This window comes from Anguilla anguilla, chromosome 3, assembly GCF_013347855.1.
Source record: "Anguilla anguilla isolate fAngAng1 chromosome 3, fAngAng1.pri, whole genome shotgun sequence".
Lineage (NCBI taxonomy): Eukaryota > Metazoa > Chordata > Actinopteri > Anguilliformes > Anguillidae > Anguilla > Anguilla anguilla.
Genome location: NC_049203.1, coordinates 69152610 through 69176930, shown reverse-complemented (window position 1 = coordinate 69176930; position 24321 = coordinate 69152610). Strand labels below are relative to the sequence as shown.

At 47.6% G+C, this 24321-nt stretch overlaps 2 protein-coding genes across 2 annotated transcripts in view; both read right to left on the bottom strand.

Moving 5' to 3' along the window:
• itgb5 (integrin, beta 5) overlaps nucleotides 1–8935 on the bottom strand; it is a 46765-nt gene extending 37830 nt beyond the window's left edge. The window contains exons 1-6 of the mRNA XM_035410855.1: nucleotides 8356–8935; nucleotides 7329–7414; nucleotides 6598–6805; nucleotides 5358–5607; nucleotides 3666–3834; nucleotides 1636–1797 (exon numbers count right to left, since the gene is read on the bottom strand). Of these exons, the coding sequence (XP_035266746.1) occupies nucleotides 1636–1797; nucleotides 3666–3834; nucleotides 5358–5607; nucleotides 6598–6805; nucleotides 7329–7414; nucleotides 8356–8434 (954 nt within the window). The 5' untranslated portion in view covers nucleotides 8435–8935. The remainder of the gene's footprint in view (nucleotides 1–1635; nucleotides 1798–3665; nucleotides 3835–5357; nucleotides 5608–6597; nucleotides 6806–7328; nucleotides 7415–8355) is intronic.
• Nucleotides 8936–11046: 2111 nt separating this feature from the next.
• On the bottom strand, nucleotides 11047–23366 carry rbm44 (RNA binding motif protein 44). The gene is made up of 19 exons (XM_035409461.1): nucleotides 23190–23366; nucleotides 22537–22714; nucleotides 21142–21187; nucleotides 20863–20969; nucleotides 19795–19869; nucleotides 19630–19690; nucleotides 18931–19061; nucleotides 17176–18389; nucleotides 16971–17032; nucleotides 14954–15127; nucleotides 14453–14618; nucleotides 14014–14051; nucleotides 13657–13756; nucleotides 13417–13555; nucleotides 13148–13264; nucleotides 12950–13023; nucleotides 12761–12834; nucleotides 12339–12585; nucleotides 11047–11859 (listed from the first exon to the last, which is right to left on the bottom strand). The coding sequence occupies exons 2-19, from the start codon at nucleotides 22709–22711 to the stop codon at nucleotides 11581–11583; spliced, it is 3279 nt and encodes a 1092-aa protein (XP_035265352.1). The 5' UTR covers nucleotides 22712–22714; nucleotides 23190–23366; the 3' UTR covers nucleotides 11047–11580.
• Nucleotides 23367–24321: the final 955 nt, after the last annotated feature.

Here is a 24321-nt window from a genome sequence, read left to right as displayed (position 1 = left end):
GGTAACTCCAAACAGACCGTGAGGAACGTTGTTTTTCCAGGCTTTCCAGTTCAGATGTCTCATCAAATACAAAAATAGCGTGTGGTTCTGGGAAGAGTGCTTCATTTTCCACATCTTGAGAACCCTCCAACAAAGAAACGATGCATTCTGCTGTGGGCCCGTCCGCCATACTTTCACCGAGCAATTCACTGAGCCGCAAGGCTTCATTTGGGGCCTACCCACAACACAATGCACAGTTTGGAATAATGCCTGTTCCTTTAAGCCTTAAGCCCATTTTGCCATCACAGGACATATGGGCAGCATTGTCCAATCACCTGTCCTGCCAAGATTCTACATGCAGATTTCTCAACTCTCATTGGGCAATCCTAAGCCAATCACTGATGTGAGAATATAAAGAGAATATACAAGAGCATCAACAATGGGAGGTCCAGGACCATTCAGACACACTTCCACATGGGTAATTAAACAAACAAAAAAAAAACAGAAGTGATGAGTTATCCCCTTCAACTCCTCGTTATGAGCGCATTTTTTGTAGCAGGAAAAAATAGAGAACTTGATACCCAAGTGGGTTCAGCCGTTAAGCGCGTCGTTCAAACGCAACGCAGCGAGGAACATTCCGGATTTGAGCTGGCCCCGGGAGCGCAGCGGACTCTGAAACATCTTGAGAGGAGGGGATCGTTCGCTCCGCCAAAAAGCTGCTCGCAACGAGCTCCGATGAGGTCGTTCTCCAGATTTATGGGAGAAGTGACATCATAACACGTCCAAACTCTTCTACACTTATTTATTGAACTTCCAAAGAAAGGGCGAGACAGAGAGAGAGAGAGAGAGAGAAAAAAACACTGCTGTGAATACTGGCACCTACATGCAGATCTGTCTTGTAGTTCCGAAGGCAAAAATAAGGCATTTCTATCATCAACTGTCAACGAAATGTAAACAAATGGCGCTGCCAAGCTAGTAGTAAAGCAGAAGACACTGGCTGCCCACTCTATTTTAATGGGATGAAAACGGCTTCTTCGGATGTCAGAGAGCACAGGGCCCCACCCACTGAGGTTCAGGGATAAGTGGAATTACACTCAACAGAACTACAGCCCAGGTGGGTTAGTGGACCTGCAGGTATGACAGCCTTTAGTCCCCCGATTCCCTGACCTCCAGCAGAACACAGAGCTGAAAGCGCCACAAGCAATCTCCTCAATGCAATCAATTAATCTGCCATTCACCAGGACGACATCTTCTTGCAGAAATAACCGTCGGATTCGTTAACATGCTTCCCGGGGAACTGCCGAATTATGGGGAGTTATCCACTCCGGCTGCGTAACTCGGGCATGTTAACCGCCCCATTAAGGGAACTTCCCCCCGGGGGTAATCGAATCACTAACCTCAGCTACCCCTGACGGACAGCGTGAGACGGCGGGAAGGCTCCTCGGATTAGGCGGTAAGTGCATTTCCGCTGAAGGCCTATGGGAGCCCGGCTGGAATGTAACCATTCAGAAGCAAGGACAGCGTCACATGGGCGCTGGAAGCCCTCAAAGCCGCACCCAACTGCCAGAACCGCTCTCAGAAGGCCTGCCCGCACGCGACGCACTGCGGAACAAAGCCCCTGAAAAGCAGTTTGCCCGACGCGCGCAGTTCCCTCACCATCCTGGTGGAGGCGCTGTACTCGCTCTTCTCGTTGAGGTGGCACTGGCCGTCGTGCGGCTCCACCAGCCCGCCGAGCTTCCCGTCCAGCGCCAGGTGCGGGACGTCGTCCGTGGCGAACACCAGCAGGTGGAAGGCCTCCTTCCTCCAGCCGATCCTTTCCTGCGGGGAGGGTCAAACAGGAAGTGAGGCTTCCGCTCTGCCCGCCGCCGGCCGGCTTCCTGTCTGAATTCAGGCGACCTTTCACCCTCAAACGGCCATTAGTGACACACATTAGTGTCAATAGCGAAGGGGGGGGCGGGGGCGGGGGGGTGAATCCCACTGAACTTCCAAAAAAGAAATGATAATACACCTTTTGGCAGACGCACGTACAGCAGGCACATGTGTGTCTGCCAAAAGAAAACAGCTCCACAGAAATTAGTTCCGCAAAAATTGGCAGCCCTTATTTAATACTTTACACACCTTCCTGCAGATGAAAACATGATTCCTACAACAGGATTATCGTGCCATTTTTGATTACTTCATTATGTGCTATGAACTATTTTATCAAAAAGAAAAATGGTCTACAATAGATCCGCGCAAAAGGATCACATTATAGCCAACAAAGCCTCATTACAAATATTCTTTCGTTGGATTTTGTACACAAATTTGCCACAACTCTCTAGTGTGTGTGTAACCGTGAGGAAAGCACAGACAAACAAAGCTCTAGGCTGGGGAAACGTCTGAAAAAATATTTCTTTAGCCGGTCTGCACCCTGGCCATTATCCCTCGGAAGCAGACACATAATGCCTGTAAACATCGGCATACAGCAACCGGCAGAAATGTACCGACTGCTGACAGAACCCCAAACACACCCGGCCTTCACCAAACAGGAAGATGAAAGGCGGCAGCGATCCCTTGTGTAGTGTACATTCACCGTCTACTGAAAACCAGAGCCGGGCTTGAAAACCGGGCCTGTTTATTTAGCAAACTTTCAGATCCAGTGAATCACCGTGCCTGTTAAATCCATCAAAGAGTATTTTACTTGTATTTAGAACACTCAAGTAGTCAACGTTTCCCTTTCAAATAACAGTCTCACTTAAAATTAATCTGTATCTGGGGAAAAAAAGAGGATTTAAAGCTTATTAATGTGCTCAACCGCACAACATCGATAACTCCTCTCTTCTGTGAATAACAATTATCTCGCAAATTTCGTACGGTAAATGTGGAATATAAGCATGCCAGCCAGACAGCCTGCATATATTCAGAGACCAACATTTCCAAATTCCTTATAACACAGCAGTTCAGTTCAAGGTCGGGTGCAATGTTACCTGCCAACATGGGGGAGGGGGGGAGGGGTGGGGGACGGGGGGCTGAGGGGGGTGGGCTTCATTCTTTCATGAAAACTATTCACACAGACCAACCAGGTGCGAGGACCCTGCAGGTCTCAGTGGAGTTCTGTTCAACCAGCTGCGCAAGGCTACATTTCAACTTAATCCACAGCTTTTTAATTAAGCATGTCATTTAGAGGGCTGTTTTTTACGCATTGTGAGTGTGTGATTAAACTAGTGAGCAGTGTTTACAATTCACCGTGAGTGTGCGATTGAACTCACAGTAGTGAGCAGTGTTTTCAATTCACCGTGAGTGTGCGATTGAACTCACAGTAGTGAGCAGTGTTTACAATTCACCGTGAGTGTGCGATTGAACTCACAGTAGTGAGCAGTGTTTTTAACTCGCTGAGAGGGTGTAATTGAACTCACAGTAGTGAGCAGGGTTTTTAATTCACAACAAGCATGTGATGAAACTCTCTCTAGTGTTAGGTGTTTTTAATTCACTGTGAGCGTGTGATTAAACTAGTGAGCAGCGTATTTCATTCACTGTGAGTGTGTGATTAAACTCACTGTAGTGAGCAGTGTTTTAATTCAGTGTGAGCGTGTGATTAGGTGTTTAACCGCAGTGAAATGAGCGGTGATTTTAATTCACGGTGAGCGTGCGATCAGGTGTTTAACCGCAGTGTAATGAGCAGGGCGAGCGGACGGAGCCCAGCCCACCTTGCACACGGCCGCCTGCAGGATGGCGTCGAAGCCCCCCTCCGGGGCGTCCCTGTTGCGGGACACCATCTGCTTCTGCACCTCCTTATTGAAGCGGTCCACCTTGTCCGTCAGAGAGAGGAGGTGGCGGAAACCGAAGGAGGGGACACAGTTCGGGAACAGCTTATACCTGCGGGGGGGGGGGGGGGGAAGGGAGAGGGGGAGGGGGGGGAGAGGGAGAGAGAGGGGGAAGGGGGGAGAGGGAGAGAGACAGAGAGAGTTAGATTCTTAAGGGCCCTTAATTTGACTCTGTATCTGACCATCTGATCTAAAACTCAGAGAGCCCAGGAAAAAACAAAGACTGCAAAAAGAAAACAAAACAAATGGAGAAAAGTATTAAAATGATTATCTGTGTCGTCACAGTTTAGTATGTTGGATAATCAGGGAGAGAGGGGGGAAGGAAGGAAGGAAGGGAGGATGATATAGAGCAAGAGAGAAATGAATAATAATTTTAGTGCTCCAGAGAGGATGCCACACAGAAGGAAAAGCCAAAGATCCCAAATCTTCACCAAAGCCCAGATCCCGCAGATACAACCCAGATCCTAGAGGTCAACAGGAAGTGGCGGGGTCGTGGTCACTCAGGGTGAGGAAGGGAACACCAGGCCCCATGACCTGCCCCTTTAACGTTTCATTGAAGTAGCACCGTGACAACGATGATGTCACACATGAGTGGAGGGCGTGACCTAGTTGGGCGCTGATGCGTAGGGGCCCTAGGTTTGTGAGCAGCCATCACCTCCAGGGCATGAACGCCGCGTGCCAGCTTTCCAGCCTTTTTAAAAAATCCCGTTCCTCTTTCAGCTGCCAATACTAATCTGCGTTCGTCTCTTCTCTACAAGAGGCAGGAAGGCTGGGTGTGTGGCAATACTGTAGAGTCCACACAGAAGGTTTTCATATTTGACCATTCCTTTGCCACCGACCATCAAACACTGGTTCACAGATTAACAATGCATGATGCACTATAAATAAAATGGGGGAAATATATATTGCGTGAGGACTCAGTCCCATTTCTGGTTTTCGCTTTCCGTTAGCTTTCACGCGATGCACAGAGCGTAGCAGAGAAACGGGAACTGGGAAACAAAATAATTTGTGCCAGATTGCTTTTAGGAAGCACAGATATAAACGGAGACGTTATATCCTGTATCGATGAGGATCTGTCCCCTAGTCATGGAAGCCTTTAAATTCATGGCTTTTATTTCGGAGACATGCAGAAGAGTGTCCTTGCACAACCCTGTGCAACAACGAAACACCGAACCAGAACCGAAGACAGGTGAAATTTTAACCTTTGCCATTTATGGAGTGTTCCATCTTTGGGACAGTTTAACCTTTTGAAGTCGGTTTTTCAGAATGTTTTGTTTTTCAAAATTTCAAAAGTCAGTGTTCTAGAACTTCGTTGCTTTCAGTTTACCAGCAGCGATTGTGACATCAGCATTAGAATGTTCGGTTAAGAACATTGTAGTCAGACATTTGTGACCTCACACCTTCAAATCAAATTAATCTCATTTAAAAAAATTATTTATTTTTTTTTTTTTTACAGAAAACTGTCACAAAGACACTTTACAGAGTAGCAGAAAAGGGGGCAAGAAACCAGGCCTGAACCCCCAAATAGCAGGCACAGGAGGAGAGAGAATTCGAAGCAGGCTGCGGCTGTCTCACCCGTTGCAGGGGTTGTTCTGGTACTTGGGCGCGGTGTAGGAGAAGGGCGACATGTTCTTGTCCACGAAGGAGCCGAAGCCCAGGCGGAAGTTGCTGGTCAGCTTCTTCATCTCCTCCGCCAGCTTGGTGCCCAGGTTGCGGATGGTGTCCAGGTCGTCCTTCATGGACAGCGACAGGTCCATCAGGTAGTACAGGTCCACGGGGTAGTCCTCCACCTGCCGCACCTGCACCTCGAACCACGCCGGGTCACCTGTGTGGTGATGTCGGGGGGGGGGGGGGGGGGGGGGGGGACTCAGCAAAGAAGCACTTTTGCAGGAAACATGGGTGGCAGCCACAGATAGAGGTAACGTTGTCTAACTGATCCTGTGCTTGGATGTGACATCCTCCCAAACAGCCTCAAACTTGAGTTAAGGTTACTCTTAAGTAAGTCACATCTACAGACAAGATATACTGGTTTATTGATAAGGTGTTGGCCTACTTCTTTTCTGTCTGCAGAGCCTGTGGTTCTCAGCTTTCATTTGTGCCACTTAGTTTGACTGTCTAAGGCAGCTTTGTGCTTGTGTGCATAATGTGGTTTCATGTTCACTTCAACAGGGTAGTTGACAAGTTGTCAATTCAGTCTGTTTCTCAAGATTAATGTCTCACTTGCGACTGCACTCTCGCCCTCTGGGGAATTCCTGCACTCTTCAACCGTGACCTTTGCACTTGTGTTCGCTTTGTAAGCCATTCTGGACAAGAGCGTCCGCTAAATGCCAGCGATGTCCCATTGTGTAATGACACCGCCATTTTGGACAAATTAGTCTTGACCTGCCAAACCCTCCTGACGTAACAGCAATCCCAGTTACTAAGACTATGATGGCCTATAATTGCAGCACATTCTGCAGCCCCGAAATTTCCATTTTCCTTTGAAGTACACACCATCTCATCCTGGCACCATCACTGTCAACTGCCTGGTGCTCAACCAAACTTTACCATGTGTGTCAAATTAACATATTATTAATATTTCTGTCTGTCTGTTTCATTTCAGTTTTTCATTTCAACTTTTTTTTTTTTTTTTTTTGCTGATGACAGTTTCTTTTCTGTTTGATATCCTCAAATATTTCAATACCGTTTCTTAATCATGACCGAAATGGCAGTTTCCCCTCACAAAGCGAACGGTCTGGGCTCGACGGGGGAAGCGAACGGTCTGGGCTCGACGGGGGAAGCGAACGGTCGGGCTCGACGGGGGAAGAGGACGTACCGGGCCGGAGACTCAGCGAGACCTTCTGGGGCGCTATCTGGATGACGTCGTACTGGGTTGGCCCGGACCCTTTGGAACTCAGCGGGACGTTCTCCAGGACGGAGGAGTTGCTCCTGGGGCTTTCGATGAACGGGGCCTCGCAGCCCCTCTTCTGCAGGTTCTGCTGCAGATCGCAGCGGGACGTCAGAGTCCGAGGACTCCCGAATTCCTGAGCAGGGGAAATAAAAAACAAAACAAAAAAAAAGAACACAATGGACACCTGTGTGACCACTTCCTGTCCCCAAGCACAGCTTCAGAAGGAGGCCAGAGCAGACAAACATGGAGGATCAGAGCAAGCTGAGGAGGATCTGCATCTGCGTAGATTTTCAGTGTGTGTGTTAAACTTGGCTCAGTACACACACACATTAAAAGAAGTTTTACTGTGGTTTCTCAGTCCATACTCTCTGTACTTATTTTGCATGCAATGTGATGGCCCCCCGTTGCATTATCATCTGCAGTATCACCTGGGTACAAGGTGTTCAGTAGCCTATAGCAGGACAGTTTAAAGACCTTGGCCAATTGGTGCCGTCAATGAACTCCCAGGAAACGTTCTATCCACTTTGCCGTAGGCTGACGACCCAGAAAATTAGCGAGAATGTGAGGCGTTAACTTGTTTTCGCTATGCACCGAGAGGCCACGAGAACGCAAGCACTCGGAATATTTGCCGCTCGTCGAAGTTGGCACGTGTTTACCTCTTGCGCGCACCACGCGCAGCTCGGGTGGATAAGCAGACATTCCTCGCAGGAGGTCGCACTGCCGCTAGTACAAACGTTGAGACCTAGTAAAGGAAAATGACGTAAAAATGAATGTACCCATCTTCTCCAGCAGCTCAAAAGTTTTTAATGTATGCTGTTTGTTTACGGGAATTAGTTCACACCAGGTAGTGCAGTGATCATCATAAAAGCTAGATGGGATTGTTGTGGATGACATGATTAGACTGATATCCATACAACACTTTCGTGGATCTGTGTAGCGCCGGCTCACAGCTAGTACGAAAAAAAGCAATACGGGGAAATTATTACACGTTTGTTTAAAGATTTATTCTCACATTGTAAATCAGAATCCTTCGCTATCAATAAAATATTTTAAGTATCAATCTTTTTTTTTTTTTTTTTAGTAAAGCCCACCTTCTTGTATCAATATTCAAAAATTAATCCATAATAAGATTATATCAAGCACCTGAATATAGGCGTTAATGTTTTTAAGGTATTAACGCTCGACTCCAAAGGACATCAATTGTAGCCCTAAATAGACGACGAATATGGGTTTACACAGCTGGAGCACGAGCACGAGCACGAGCGCAGGCGCCAACACAACAATCACTTCGCGCAGAAAGACCACGCAGCCGGAGCAAATTCTTGAGGTGGTCGCCAAACGCGAATGAACACCGAAAAATACTGGAGAAGTTCAGCTGCGAGTAAACCCATGTCCGAAACTCTGTGAGCACTGTCCAAGGAACGTCGGAACCATACTAATAAGGAATGGACGTGTGTATTTTTACTAATTTTAACATGAATAGTTGGCAACTACAGCTAGGCTACTTAAGAAGCTAACATCTGATGAAGTACAGAATAAGTTAAACATGTTTGCACTTTAGAACTATGCAAACATAAGGCAATACAATTCTGAGAGTTTTACTAACAAAACAAAACAAACTAAACAAAAAAAGTCGCGATTCCGGCATAAGCGCTATGGCCAAAAAACAAAAACAATTCTTACCTTTAACATTGCGAATTAATATTTCTAAAATAAGATAGCTAATCGCCGTGACGTATGTCCATTGCCTTCTGCTCAACATTATTTCCCGAAAATAAGCAATTATCTGAAATTTGCAGCTGGGAAGTTTCTGGCACAGATGTCAATCTGCTGCAGACCGCTCATGAAATCCACATCGTGTCCGCTCAGTCGATCCAGAATAGTGCAGCCCCCTCTTTGTCCGTTTCTGTTCCAGCAAAGTGGCGTGGAATCATTATGCAAACGGGGGTTCAAAACAAAGATTACAAAACGGTGTGTCATCAAATAAATAATCCGGAGAACTAGCAGCCGGACGAACAGTCTTGGTTCTGAAGTTATAGCCTACGGACCACTTTGCTTTGATTCTTGTGGTGCACGCGCGAGCCCACCAGCTAATGCTTCAACATCGAAAACTCATCTTGTTTAATTTTCTCCAGTAGTTTACCGCAAAGCAGGCGTCCAGAATGTGTCTGAAATCTGATTTCCAGGATTTGTTTTCCAAACTCCAATCTCCGTTCCTCTCCGCCGAAGTTACGTCCAGAAAGCGCACGGTCGGTATCCAAAGTCTCCGCCCATATTGGGGGGGGGGGGGGTTATATCCGACAGCAACACTTAACCCTTTCGTTCACTGACTAGGGACTGAGATTTCCTCAATAATAAACCAAAGGAAAACCAAATAATGAAAATACTACTAATAATAGCAATAATAATAGGCTAATTCTCGACGGGAATAGGGATACACGTTATGTTCCGAATGCCATTAATTCCACCTTGAGCTGAACTTATAACCATGACTTAGTTTTTAAATAAACACTATTTTCTTATAAGTGTTGCCGTAATTTTTATTCTGTACTATTATGCATGTTTCAAATAGCTTATTACATCTTTCTTGTCCACCGCAGAATAAAAGCGTGGTTCCAGATATAAAAAGAAGTACATAAATACAAAAATTTGGCACAACTGCACCGGGCATTTTATACCCCCCTCAGAAGAATCCTGGTTCAGCCATTATGCACTGAAGATAACTCCAACCATTATTGGGGAATAAAAATGAAATAAACCTGACCCAGCTGACCACGAGGCGGTGAATCACCCTCTTTGGTCCTCGGACTATCCGTCAGGTGACCGGCTTTAATTGGGTTACCACCTGTTACGTACACGAAGGTCAGCACGCTCGCTCAAAGGAGGTCATCACGTCAAAGTAAAATAAATATGCATAGGCTATGTGATTTTTCCCAATTAATCTGCGCATTTATGTAATGCATATTCAAGACATGTTAACATTTTGTGCGCTAGGGGACAGATTAATCAGAATATTGCCCGAACATCTGTGGAATACCAAGCATAACGATGCAGTTTGATGGTAGCTACATGCACACGAATAAACTCACATTTTTTAACACGGAGGCAGCAGTATTCTCGACACTTAGAAGGCTAGACTCCGCACTACCAAATGGAGGTTTATTATAGAATTGTATTGCGCCATCTAATGGCTCCAAGTTTACATTTAGTGTCGCGTAATTACAGAAAAGTAGGACAATACACTGCACGCGACCTTCCCACCCAAGATGCAAGTAGGATGCTAAGAGACACCTCCTTCTTTATTCTTCCACACTTTATGGCCCCGTGGGAAAGTTCAGTATTCTTTACCACATTACTAAAAAAAATGTGAGAGGTGTGTTCTGCGTATTTCTTTTTTTTTTTTTTTGGGGGGGGGGGGGGGGGGGGGGCGGTATCCGGAATCCATCGAGAAACCCCGCGTATTAGATCGATAGATACCAATTACCGCCAGAAGGAAAATTCGTCACGCGGCATCACAGAAACAAACACCAAAACAGAACGTCACAATGCCGCCGTTAGTAGCCCCCCTTTAACGGATATGCAGGCAGTCCTTTGAAGAGCTTTATAACGCACGGATGAGCAGCGCAGCGCTCCACTCAAACCCTCCCAAACGCTCAGGTGGTGAGAATTTGGGCGTGGCTGGGGGGAGGGGGAGGGGGAGGGGGAGGGGGGGGGCTGCATATCAAGCTAATCCCTCAAAGAGATCAGAAGACATCCGAGTCCTTAAATCTTCACGGTGCCCAAGGCAATGGTTTGAAGTGAGAATATAAAAAAAAACCCATCTCCCTTGGTGGATTAGACTGTCCAGACAGGCACTGAAAGAGAGCAGGCTTCCCCCCCCAAACCCCCCAGCACAGAGGAGTTCAGAACAGAAAAAACACTGCGTGAGGCACACAATGGATACAAAACAAAATGTATGACATGACATGTAAATTAATTAGTTTTATTGTTGGCAATGGACAGCATACCAAACATTTCTGGAAAATAAAACCATGTAAGCCAGCCCTGTGTGGCCAGAGTAATGTGGACACCACTGGCACACATTTCAAACTATGCTGTGGTACACTTTTCTGTCATTGTATATTTATTTTTAAAAGTTATGAACAAGTCTCCAAAATATTTGTTCTCCAAGACTGAATGAAAAGAGAGGAAGAGTGGAATACTCCTGATTCAAAACAGAAAATAACAGCAGCAATGCTGTTTAGCAATAACAATGAAACAAAATAAATTCAGTTTGGCTTTTCTTCTAAACATAAGAAAGCTGCCAATCCATTAACAGAACTTTTTTGCATAACTTGGAGGAAAACAAAAAACAATGTTTGTTCTTTAGACAACACTAAGAACATTTCAAAATGCCAACATGGATGGACAACATTTGCCATCAAAACATGGGGGGGGGGGGACAGGAATGAGAAGGAATGCATTAGATCCTTCAACACCAATGATGACTGACTAGCCACAGATTCCTGTGTTCCATAATGGAACACAATCCCGAAAAATTCAAACACAAAGCCCATGAATTTTTATTCATATTTATGCATCTACTCTTGATACAAAGTAAATGACCTATAGACTAATAAATGGTACTGCAACCGCTTCAACAGCGTATGCTTTATGAGAACCTCTGCAGCAAAAGGACAATGATGGTACACAAAAAAAAGAAGAAGATATTTAACCCTTTAAAGAGTAGGCTATTTCGGAATGTTTTTTTTCCCAGAATTCTAAGGCAGTGTTCTAGAACTCCACTGCTTTCAGTTACCAGTAGCTATTGTGACATCACCATTAGAACGTTCAGTTACTCAACATTCTGATCGCGCATTTGCGCAGTCACACCTCACAGGGCTAAAACGGAACCTTGGCCCGCCGCACTCACACCACCGCGGATGAGGAGGGGCGGGTCAGGAGGTCAGAGGTCATGTCCACGATGGTCTTGAGGGGCAGGCCGCTGAGGAGGCCCTGGTTCTGCTCCCGCAGCTCCACCAGGGCCTTGACGATCCTCTCCCGCCCCGCCTCCGGGTGGCGCTCTGTCAGGCGGGCAATCAGCGTGTCGAAGCTGCCCATGGTGGCGTAGTGCGGGGGCACGCAGGTGCCCGAGGCCGTGGGCGTGTCCTGCACGTTGGTCAGCTTCTCCAGCCGGTGCTGGAGGGGCTGAGATACAGACAAGAGAGGCTTCAGTGAGGTCTGCCTAAACCGCACACTGCCCCCTAGTGGATGGGACACTGAAACACACATCAATGGGAAAACAAACACGATAAGGGACTGAAAGTTTATCCACCAACAAAACAACCTGTTCCAAACAAGGCCACTAAACATAAAGACATTTCATGCATATGCAGGTAGCAGTATAACAAAGGTGGCACAGACTAGAATTAAACAAATAATAAAATAAGCAGCAAGTGTTTACATTAACACAAATACGATGCCTTTAGAAAAAGGTGTGAAAGTTTCTGGCTGGTCAAGCGCCCAAAAGAGGGCAGCATTAGAAGGCTTTGAACCATTCTGAGAAGCACAGAAGATACAACCGATAAGCTGCAATCACAAGAACTGTTTTTGTGAATAACAGCACGCATCGATGCACCCTCGTTTACAAACCGAGGCGCAACCGAGGGCGACGAGGCGCGACCCACCTTGGCTGTGACGGACAGGATGCTCTTGGGGTTTTTGGGAGTCTGGGTGGTCGCCGTGCGCCTCGCCCGGAGGAAGGTGCGGGAGCTCGTCTTCGCGCCCCCCCCACCCCCCGGTCGCTCCGACGACGGGTTGCAGGGCCTGCAGACGCTGGTCACCTTGACGACCTGCCCCCGGAGGGTGCGCCCGTTCACCTCCCTCACCGCCGCCTCGGCAAGCCTCGGACAGCCGACCGTCATCATGGCCACCCTGCGGGGGGGGGGGGGGGGGGGTAACACCGTCCCGCCCACATCTTGGTTAATTCAACGCCCTTACAGACCAGGACCTGGTGTACTGACTTTTTCTGACATTCAAAGGGTTCCTCTGTAGCCACAACAAAGACAATCACAGCCTCAGGAGTAATCAATTTTACAGCACACTTTACCTTAGATTATTGCTGAAAGTAGTCACGTTGACTTCGGACACTTGGTACTTTCTGAAAGTAGACCGCACTTCATCCTAAAAAAAAAAAAAAAAAAAAAAAAACACAGCACAGTTACTTCCACCTTCAGGCCAAGCGGTGCAACTACACCTGATTAAATGAACGGGTTTAAAGTGCTGGGTTTGCGTTTACCTCTGTGGTGTCATCGGGGAGGCCTGTGACACACAGGAAACAGTTCAGATCTTTCTTCCCTTTGCTGATTGTCCCTGTAGAAGGAGAGCAAACACAGAACAAAAAAAACAAAAAAAACCAAAAAGAAGATCATTTGAACCTCTGACGTGAACCGCACCATGTCAATTTTAGGGTCAGGCAGCGATACTCCAACCTCACCATCACTACCTTCTTCCACTCCCTCACGCCGTGTCCCCTTCTGCCCCCTCGGCACAGGCCCAAACTCCTCCTCCGCGTCGTACCAGGCCTCGCTCGATTCGGGGTCTCTGGCTCCCCCTGGTGGCAACACAGGAGATCTCATCTGCCTGTCGTCCCTTAATGTCAGCACTAAGCTGGGGGGATGTTTCACACTGTAGTTGGTATCAGACCAGAGGCAGTCTTGGGCCAGCGTGCTTCCAGACACTGGCTCCAGCGGCCAGGGGTTTTACCAGGCTTGTGTCCCGCGGTGGAGGCGATGGGGGGGCCGGTGGGGGGGCAGGTCTGACTCGGGAGGGGGGTGTCTGCCCTTCCACTCTTAGCGCTGTCAGGTTGGGGCTTCACCGCTGGAGGGGCATCGGTCTGCTCCGTCTGTCAGACAGAGGAACAGAGCCCATGTGCATGTACGCACGCACACGCACACGCACACGCACACAGACCCCTTCAAAGCAGTATCACCTGTGCCGACGTACCTGCAGGGGTTCAGTGCTCCTGCTCGCGACAGAGCCTCCTCCTCTCTCTCCCTCTCCCCCGTCCTGGGGAGCCGGCTGCAGGGCCTCCCCCTGCTCAGCCCTGGGGGGGGGGGGGTAAAGGTGCAGAACCTCAGTACCCTACCTGTTCCACACCTGGCTTGACCCAGTGCTGGACGCACGCTAGGCTAGCCTACATGCCTGTATGGACTGGTTGACCCATTTTTACCACTGAATTTGGTTTCTCTGGTTTGAACTCAGATACACTCTCAGGCTTCCAGGCTGAAGTGGATAAACACCTGTACAGCAAATACAATATTTACCACACACACACACAAGCAGGAGCCAGAGGATACTCACCCCACAGCTTCCTCTTCAGACAAACAGTCCTTAATGATCTACATGGAAACGGGTGGAGAAAGTTGGCACTTTGAGCAGTGATAAGGACACCAAGGTCAGGTTTAAGCAAACTCACGTCGGCCATTTCAAGCCTTTCAGACCTGGGTCAAACACGTGTTTGTTTTGGACTGAAATACTTTTCTACGCTTTACTGATCTTGTCCGGTGTATTGGAACCAATGAAATACTCTCAAAAAGTGCAAACCCCACCTTCTGGTCATATTGGCAGGCTCAATTACACCAGGCAAGAAAAACGGAGCACAGAAAAGTATTTGAATCCCAAAAAAAAAAAAAAAAAAAAAAAAAAACATATTTGACCCAGGTCTGGTCTGTTCCGCACGCACGCACGCACGCACGCACGCACGCACGCACGCACGCACGCACACCTGTGCGCTACACACCTGTGAGGGGACGTACAGTGCCTCAGAGCCAATCATCTGGGAGTTCACAGACAGGGGGCGGAGCTCGTCCAGCGGCACACCCGATAAGATCTTCCTCTTCATCTCACAGTAGTCTTCCTCCAGGTCCTGAAGAACGTTCTTTATGTTCTCAGAAGGAGCTTCCATGCTATGCAGAAAGATGTTTGGACAGAGAAAGGGGAATGCCTGATAATGAATAATATCTAACCCAATGGTTTTTTGGGAAGTTTAAAAAAAAAAATTCCAAGTCAAATCCATTCCATTCTGTTACTAGTAGTGATTATTAATCACTGTGCTATATAAACAAACATGCTATATAGGCTTATTATTATTATTGTTATTATAATAATTATTATTAGCATTAAAATGTTCAATTAAGAGCATTCTATACAAGTGATCTCAGGATTTTTTTTTATTGACCACAGTAATTTCCATGCCATACATGGCGAACATAAAAACTTCATTTCCCATAATCACCTTTACCTCAGGATGCTGCACTCGCCCTCCGGCGAGGTGTAATAGCGCCTCCAGCAGTGCTGCTGGCACATGGCGTGCTGCAGCGCCAGGAGGCGGAGCTCCGCCCGCACGGCCCTCTGGGAACACTCGCACGCGCCGTCTCTCCTGCAGCCGCCGTCGACCGCTTCCTGTTCGGAGCTGCTTCGCCGTCACACGCCGAGCGTAGAGAAAGACGGGTCAACACAGACAGACCGGCGCAGAGAGAGACAGGTCAACACAGACAGACCAGCGTAGAGAAAGACGGGTCAACACAGGCAGACCAGCGTAGAGAAAGACGGGTCAACACAGGCAGACCAGCGTAGAGAAAGACGGGTCAACACAGGCAGACCAGCGTAGAGAGAGACGGGTCAACACAGGCAGACCAGCGTAGAGAAAGACGGGTCAACACAGGCAGACCAGCGTAGAGAAAGACGGGTCAACACAGGCAGACCAGCGTAGAGAGAGACGGGTCAACACAGGCAGACCAGCGTAGAGAGAGACAGGTCAACACAGGCAGACCAGCGCAGAGAAAGACGAGTCAACACAGACAGACCAGCGTAGAGAAAGACGGGTCAACACAGACGGACCAGCGTGGAGAAAGACGGGTCAACACAGGCGGACCAGCGTGGAGAAAGACGGGTCAACACAGGCGGACCAGCGTGGAGAAAGACGGGTCAACACAGGCGGACCAGCGTGGAGAAAGACGGGTCAACACAGGCGGACCAGCGTAGAGAAAGACGGGTCAACACAGGCAGACCAGCGTAGAGAGAGACAGGTCAACACAGGCAGACCAGCGCAGAGAAAGACGGGTCAACACAGGCAGACCAGCGTAGAGAGAGACGGGTCAACACAGGCAGACCAGCGTAGAGAGAGACAGGTCAACACAGGCAGACCAGCGTAGAGAGAGACAGGTCAACACAGGCAGACCAGCGCAGAGAAAGACGAGTCAACACAGACAGACCAGCGTAGAGAAAGACGAGTCAACACAGACAGACCAGCGTGGAGAAAGACGGGTCAACACAGACGGACCAGCGTGGAGAAAGACGGGTCAACACAGGCGGACCAGCGTGGAGAAAGACGGGTCAACACAGGCGGACCAGCGTAGAGAAAGACGGGTCAACACAGGCAGACCAGCGTAGAGAAAGACGGGTCAACACAGACAGACCAGCGTAGAGAAAGACGGGTCAACACAGACTGACCAGCGTAGAGAAAGACGGGTCAACACAGACAGACCAGCGTGGAGAAAGACGGGTCAACACAGACAGACCAGCGTAGAGAAAGACGGGTCAACACAGACAGACCAGCGTAGAGAAAGACGGGTCAACACAGACAGACCAGCGTAGAGAAAGACGGGTCAACACAGGCAGACCAGCGTAGAGAGAGACGGGTCAACACAGGCAGACCAGCGTAGAGAAAGACGGGTCAACACAGGCAGACCAGCGTAGAGAGAGACAGGTCAACACAGGCAGACCAGTGTAGAGAAAGACGGGTCAACACAGGCAGACCAGCTAAAGAGAGACAGGTCAACACAGGCAGACCAGCGTAGAGAAAGACGGGTCAACACAGACAGACCAGCGTAGAGAAAGACGGGTCAACACAGGCAGACCAGCGTAGAGAGAGACGGGTCAACACAGGCAGACCAGCGTAGAGAGAGACAGGTCAACACAGGAAGACCAGCGTAGAGAAAGACGGGTCAACACAGACAGACCAGCGTAGAGAAAGACGGGTCAACACAGGCAGACCAGCGTAGAGAAAGACGGGTCAACACAGACAGACCAGCTAAAGAGAGACAGGCTTGTACAGGGTACAGGCTTGTGTTTCAGCTTCAACACTGGATTCCACTTGATTAATGACCATGAAGTCATGAATTAGTCACATTGGGTGTCTTAGTGCTGGGCTAAAACAAAAACCTGCACCCACATCAACCCTTTTCAGGTAAGGCTGGACACCTCCGATACAAACACAGCCGAAAGTGATGAGCTCAGAGGCAACGAAAGCACTTTACCATGCAAGCTTGGCCTGCAACAGTTTCAGCTCGTCTTGGGCATGGTGTAGTTTTATGAATTCCTAAAATAAATAAAAAGGATCACGTTTCCAATCAATAGTGGAAATAGTGACGGATGTACAGTACTAGAAGTGGAAGTAAATTATTAATTCAGCTGGGCAGTCCTAACTGATCCAAACCCAAACAACAGTGGACAGACGTGTACCTCAGTGAAATAGTCCAGGTCAGCCATGCAGACCTCGGTGATAGCGAACTTTTCGGCCGTGGGGGCAGACGTGGTTTGGGTGCCCCGGTCCTGGCCCGGCGGCGCGCGGCCCGTGTTCACGGCGGCGTTTCGGGTTGCCCCCGGGGGTTCGGTGTTGGAGGCCCTGCTGACCCCACTCCACCTGGCCTCGGTCGCCCGCGTGGAGGTGTAGCTGGCCCTGAAGTCCCTGCTGACGTCCACCGATTGGTTGACGGTCACCTGGGGGCTTCCCGCCACGGAGCGGCTGTCGTACAGAGCGGCCAGGCTGCTGTTCCTCCCCCTGTTGCCGGGCGACGAGCTCGCAAACTCCCGTTCGGGGCAGGCCCAGTTCCCTCCCCGCGTGCGCGGGCTGTGACAGGCTCCCGCCACCTCACCCCGCGATTGGTCAGCTGGGCTTGGGCTCATCCGGGGCTCCATCTCTAAGCCCTGAGGCGTAGGGGTCCAAGAACTGACCCATGTGGCACCGCCCGCCTCCAGAGGCTCCGCCTCCATTACGCTGTGGAACTCCTCGTTCTTCAGGCTGTGCCGCGAGTCCTCCTCCGCCCCGAAGTCGTCCAGGCGGTCGCCGCGAGTCCAGTCCGCGTACTCGCCGCGGCAGGGGGTGGAGTCCGCCGAGCCGTAGCTGTCCGTCCCCTCCGCTTCGCGTGGCCTGGCCGCGGGGTCGGACCCGCTGTGGTAGGAGCCTCCTGATTGGCTGGTGTCGCTGCAGTCCCGGTACGAGGTGCTCAGCCCGGTGCTGTCGAAGCTGCAGTACTCGGGCAGCGTCTCCATCTCCAGGCCCGTGACGTCAGCGGGCCCCTCCCCCCGGTATCCGCCCCGCTCCGGGCTACCCACGAGCCCCTGCGGCGTCCTGCCGTGGCGCTCCAGCTGCGCGTCCAGCGCGAAGCTCGCCTGCGCAGAGGAGTCCTTGTACACGGTCACGCCGGCGCTCTTCTTCTCCACCTCCTCGTCCCACAGCTGGCTCAGGATGTGCGCCTGCTCCCCCTGCAGGCCGGGAGGCCCCTCTGCAGCGCCGCAGGCCGAGCGGAAGCTCTCCTCCGACACCACCAGCAGCGACTGATCTGCGGGGCCCTGGGCCGTCCGCCGCTCTCCAGGGGCGTCCTGGACCCCCGAGGGCCCGAAAATCAGCTCCTCCCTCACACCGGTGGGGAGCGAGCGCAGCTCCCTCCCTTGGTCTACCAATCAACCAGACAACGATTAAATCAGTTAACTCCACACAGAAGAGCTATTACATTACATTACAGGCATTTAGCAGACACCCTTATCCAGAGCGACTTACACAACATTTACATAGCATTTTACATTGTACCCATTTATACAGCTGGATATATACACTGAAGCATTGCAGGTTAAGTACCTTGCTCAAGGGTACAACGGCAGTGTCCTGCCCAGGAATCGAACCTATGACCTTTTGGTTACAAGCCCAGGTCCTTACCCACTGTGCTCACACTGCCACCCTGAACTATTCACACAGACATTCACAAAGTGAGATGACATCACTAGAAGCATCAACCAGGTAAATCCAGGTCACCGACAGTCCAGGTCTTCAATTGTGCATGTCATTTTCATGGAAAATACAAAAAAAGCACACACGGAAACAGGCTATAAGTGCACTCCCTTTGTTTTCCCGTAAACAGTATGGGACGGTGCTCTCCTTGCGCCCGAGTGTGGCTGAGGTCAGCGTGGGCGGAGGAGAAGGAGCAGCAGCGCACACACCTGACAGGTAGAACTTCTCCTCCGGCTTCTTGGCGGGCGCGCAGCACAGCCGGCAGGTGGTGGTGCTGAAGGGGATGCTGGCTCCACAGCTCTTGCACAGCGACACGCCGTAATACGTGGGTCGTCTGGATCTGGCAGAGGCGAGACGGCGACAGTCATTGGTCATTCAATGCAAACCAAGGTTTGTGTTGCCTGGTAGTGCACCGATACTCCCCCAATCCCTATGCAACACAACCTGTCACTTGTGTCCAGGGAATTCTTGCTTGGAGAAGTATGATTGGTTCTTAGTTTTTTTTTTTTTTTTTTTTGTCGTCAATTACAAGTTTGTGTGTCATGCTGTATAGTCTGCATTTGAGATCTCGATTTTTCTCAGATTTGCTTATTGGTTACTGGGGCTAAATTTGGATTGGTTATTCAATAAAAGGATAGTGTGTGCAATGATTGAACTTGGGCCATGTGATAGATTAATCAATATATATAAACAATACTGGAAGACACTTCAGAGTTAGCCCAGTATAAAGCATACTGAAAGAACACAGCTTTTGATTGAGGTAACACAACGTCTATTCTCCCAATCCATCGAAAACTGTGCTTCAACATGAAAAATATCATTTTAGCAAAGACGCCAATTAAACCATGTTCAATGGAAAGTGCTTTTGTGGAATAATGAAGCAGAAAGGAACAGAAGGAAATATGTACTTGTTCAAGTCTGTGGACATTTCCGATGATAAGAGGTGTGTGCACTCTTCCAAGGACTGCCCTGAAACAGATCAAACAAGGAATTTCATTTCTGGAAATAACAAGTGAAAGCTGGCCACAAAAATACATATTTCATATCTCAGCTGGACTTGAGAAAATACTTACGTTTTATATACACAAAATTTCTGGTCACATCAAGAGCAGGGTGTTTCTGAAGAAACTGTAGAAGTCCTCCTTCGTCTGTAAAGTGTGGTAGGGGGTGAAAATCTCTCTGTGAAAGTGTCTTTATAGTCTCTTCAACAACACTCTCCTTCCCTCCAAATAGTTAAGCGTAATGTGACCAAGTTATTAAGACAAGCAAAGTTCTCCTGATGCATGTACGGCATCACTGAGATGGGTAATCACGTCTAATCCCAAAATCCAGGTAACACATCCTTCCCCCCTGTTTTTCCCCAGGCTAATCAGAGCCCATATGCACAGCACTGCTGTTTCACAGACCAGTCTCATTATTTCTGACAGTTTGTTTCTGCAGACAGTAATTCAGTGGTAATCCTCTGCTTGTCTTCACAGCCATAATAGATGAAAATATAACAAGGTAATTAGTGTTAGTCAACTGGCGCGCAATAAAAACAGGAATGAACACAGAAGAGAGAATGAGATTCTGAAAGAGCCAATTAAATTATACTTAAGCAGTAATATGCACCTGATGCACTGTCGCACACGGATGCCAACTCATTGTGCACAAACAGCACATCTTCACACAACACCCTGTCAATCCATGACAAAGGTCGACTTGTAAAACAACGGGATAAACAAATAGGATCTCAATTTCAATATTTTCCTGCTGGATTAATAACGGATTTAGAATGTTTACTATTAAAACAAAAATACAATAAATTTTAGTTTTATGCAAAAATAAGAGATAACTATTTATTCAGTGCTAACGGACAGGTGTGTTAAGTAAAAAAGCAAAAAACAATCATATAAATATATCACTGATGTATTACTAATACATAAACATCAACACATTTGATCACACTAACTACCAGTCCATTATTAATCATATCCTAATGAACAGGTCTCAAAATGACTCCCCAATAGTACTTCACTAGCATTCTGTGCTGAAGCCACATCACTGCTGGAGGACTGAATTAGAGACCATGTAATGCAGTTTCAGAAGAAGGCTCTACTCATAATGATATATTGCACAATGTGAGCAGTTCTGGCTGTTACGTTGTATAAGCTTCCTGTCTTCTGCAGGAAGGGTCAAATACCAGCCCAGTAACTTGGAGTCGGTCAGCTCCAGAAACTGAGTGCTTTTCACCAAGTCAAACACAGATCTGCAAGAGACAGCAGTCTGTAAGCACAGGACCTGCAGCCTTACTCTCAGTGATTGATGTCAGGACAGTAGGTTGAAAAATCTTTCATCACTAGTTATTTTTACAGCACATAGAAGCTTCAATAGAGCCATTTTAATAATTTACAAGAGTAAGTGAGCAATAAACAGCCTACCTTATCAAAATTATTTTCTTGGCCTCTTCATTGGACAAGATTTCAGCTACATTGCAGAGAAAAGAATCACAACAAATACAAACATTACCGCGATTATAAGTGACGATTAAAAATGCTTCAGACACAACGATTATTCTGCTGCCTTTGCTTTTACTGAAGTTAATCTCCAGATGGAAGAAAGCAAAGCCACTCTTTTGTGATCAAATGTAAATATTTTCTTTAGCAGCTATTTCGAAAAGTATAAGACCAAGATACAGGAGAATGTTTCTGCTAAAGATTAAATAAAGTGATGAGGAAAGATGATTATGTTTATGCCCAACAAACTAAGAGCCATCTGATGGTGTATTACAATTATCCTGACACAAGTGATGTCCGGGCTTCATACACGTGACTATGACCTCAGATATTTGCTACTATTTTCAGTGCATAACAGGCCGGGAAGTGGACTACTTCATTAACGTGGTGCTGATCCAAATATGATCAGCAATGATTAGAATAACGTACTGGCTTCTAAAATAAGACCGTTTTAGAGCCCATGTACTATCATTTCAAACTTTATACGAAGCATGTGCATTTTAAAAAATCCTCAAAGCGCACGGGTAACGTTAACGGGTTCCGTTAACGGGTTCAACTCATTATCTAAGTGAAGAAACCTGTCATAACTGGCATGGTGAAAGATCGTTTTGCACCGATAAATAAAAAGACATATCGTAGTTATATTAGCTAGTTTTTCAGATCTGGAGAGACAGAGAAGTGAAACAAGCAGGCCAAATCTGTCAGTAACAGAACAAAATGATGATACAGCCGAGAAATAGGACGATGAAAGCCAACTTGTACTAGCTAACAAATGTTCGTTAGCTAGTTGGACCCTAGCTAGCCGGACTGTTGGTACACTGAATATTGTACAAGACAACACAAGGTAGCTACCTTGTTTATGGTAGTTGATATTCCAAGTACTGCACGTGTTTCTCTGGCAAATACTCTGGTTGAATCGGGTATACTAACGTTACTTGTGCGAAGTTAACTCGATGGAAGGCATAACCTCAAGCTACGCTGCTCGAATCTCGAGTAACGCTGACCTAACATTTGCTGGAATATAACAAGAGCCTTACTTAATATGTACATTATAACGTGTATAGTAGCTGCATAACATAAGATTGGCATTTAAATGTAATCATTTTGTTCAAGTGCAAATTATGAGTTTTGGTAATACGTTAGTACCAGTACGGCCTCGTTGCTATGGGAGACATGATCCTGAGCCTGATAGATTTTTCAGTTTGTGTTACGAAAACCAAATTAACTACACTCATAATAAACGTACAACATTAGCTGTACATGATATATAACGTTAGCCAAATAGGTTGACGTGATTTGGGTTTTGCGTTCTACACTTACCTGGCACCTGTTTCCTGTGAGAGGGCAAGTGGTTGGTACATGGACGCATGGGTACGAAGCACCATGGGAACATTCCAGATGCAACCGCAAGGCGCGTTTCAAAATGTCTCTGAGCTTCCAACACGTTCTCCCGGCCAGAGCCGAATGGTAGAATCATAAAGGGTGGAGACCACATGTCCTGAAAAGTACATGTGAAATAGTGAAAGCAATAATTACAATGATAATCTAAAGCGCAAACTGTCACTATTGGGACACAATAGGACGGCCTCTTGTAAAGAGTACAGTTTATTCATCAAACCACCCGCAAATTCCAACAATTAGCTATTGCATGCAATATAGCTTTCAAATACATACGACTGACAATGATTATTAGAGGAACGCATTCAAGGGCTGGTAGCTAAAGCCCCAGCAGGGGAAACAAACGTTGTAGTTTAACTTCAGGCCCACCGCAGTAATAGTTAAACATGTTGGTTCATCAATCTTCAAAATTAAGTGCGTTTTATCTAGATATAGCACCAGTTCAATGTTGAACTAATTTGTTCGTAACTATTGGCTAGTCAGTTAAGGTTATTTAGTTAGCTACCAACTAGTTAACTAAGGTTAAGATAGCTACATATAAGCACATAATAAGCATTAATTTAGGGACATTTTACCGTAAATGCTGCTGGCTAAATACCGTTACCACTGCAATATTCCTCAGGCGTTCTAGTCCGCTAACGAACAGTTACTCTTCTACCCTATATTGGCTAATTGATTGTAGTAGGACAGCCAATAGGATTCATCCCGTGATTGAAAGACGATTTGGAGAAGGGTGTGGTTGCGGCCTGCAAACCAGTAGGCGTGGGACCATATTGCTAATTTGGATAACACAAACAATTCCTCTAATGCAGCGTTTCTCAACGTGGGCGACACCTACCGCTCCCCTGGGTGCGTTCTGAGATTGCAAGGGGGCGCTGGAAACACGGAAGAAGGGGGGGTAGGCAATGGGGCTATTATGGGGCACATTCAGCCAGTATTAATTCTTGGGTTTACCAAACTGAAGCCTTGGGGCCCAAGCTGGCAGATAGCATATAGGGTCCAAGGTAACAAATCAAAATTATCACGATTAAGCAATAGAATTCCAATTCCTGGCTGTACAGATGCCGGCACATTTGCCTGAGGTCCGTCTGGCCAACACACACACACATGCCTGCACGCGCACACATACACGCACATACACACGCACACACACATCATTTCTAACATGTGCCAGTTATCAAAGATGAGGGTCCAAGATTACATCCTGATTTCTTGCAGCAAATGATGCTGTGATTAGTTCTTCACCGGGGATCTGCAATCTGGTGGACAGCAGGTTCACATTTTAAAATCTGAGAGGTTGTTTTTAAAAATGTGTTGCTGCTGATAATGCCCAGCTCACCTTGTGCAGCTTTTCGTCGAACGTCTGTCATTTTCAGTTCCGCTCGTTGCAACGGCTGCACAGTACCCCAGTGGCTGATGGGAAACCGCTGTCAGATGACCAGCATGACTGTAAAAACAACATCACACATCTTCAGGCTATGGTCAGGAGATGGAAAATAGAGAACACGGAGGCAGGGTCAGGCTTCAGGCTAACAGCTCAAAGATTATGATACTTGTGTGCGTATAGAAGGTCTTCTGTCAGCACTAAGACCATCAGATACTCTGTGAGACACTAAACAGCTGAAAAGCAGGATTGTTTTAATGCTCATGCAATGCAGAGCTAAATGGCAAGATGCTTTGTGCATCTCCGTGTCAGGGATACATAGG

Coding starts and splice junctions, on each gene's coding strand:
- rbm44 (XM_035409461.1), bottom strand. CDS start 22,711: ATGTGGTCTCCACCCTTTATGATTCTACCATTCGGCTCTGGCCGGGAG. Junction 14,619..14,953: donor GGCGAGTGCAGCATCCTGAG/GTAAAGGTGATT, acceptor CTTTCTGCATAG/CATGGAAGCTCCTTCTGAGA. Junction 12,835..12,949: donor TCCCCGATGACACCACAGAG/GTAAACGCAAAC, acceptor TTTTTTTTTTAG/GATGAAGTGCGGTCTACTTT.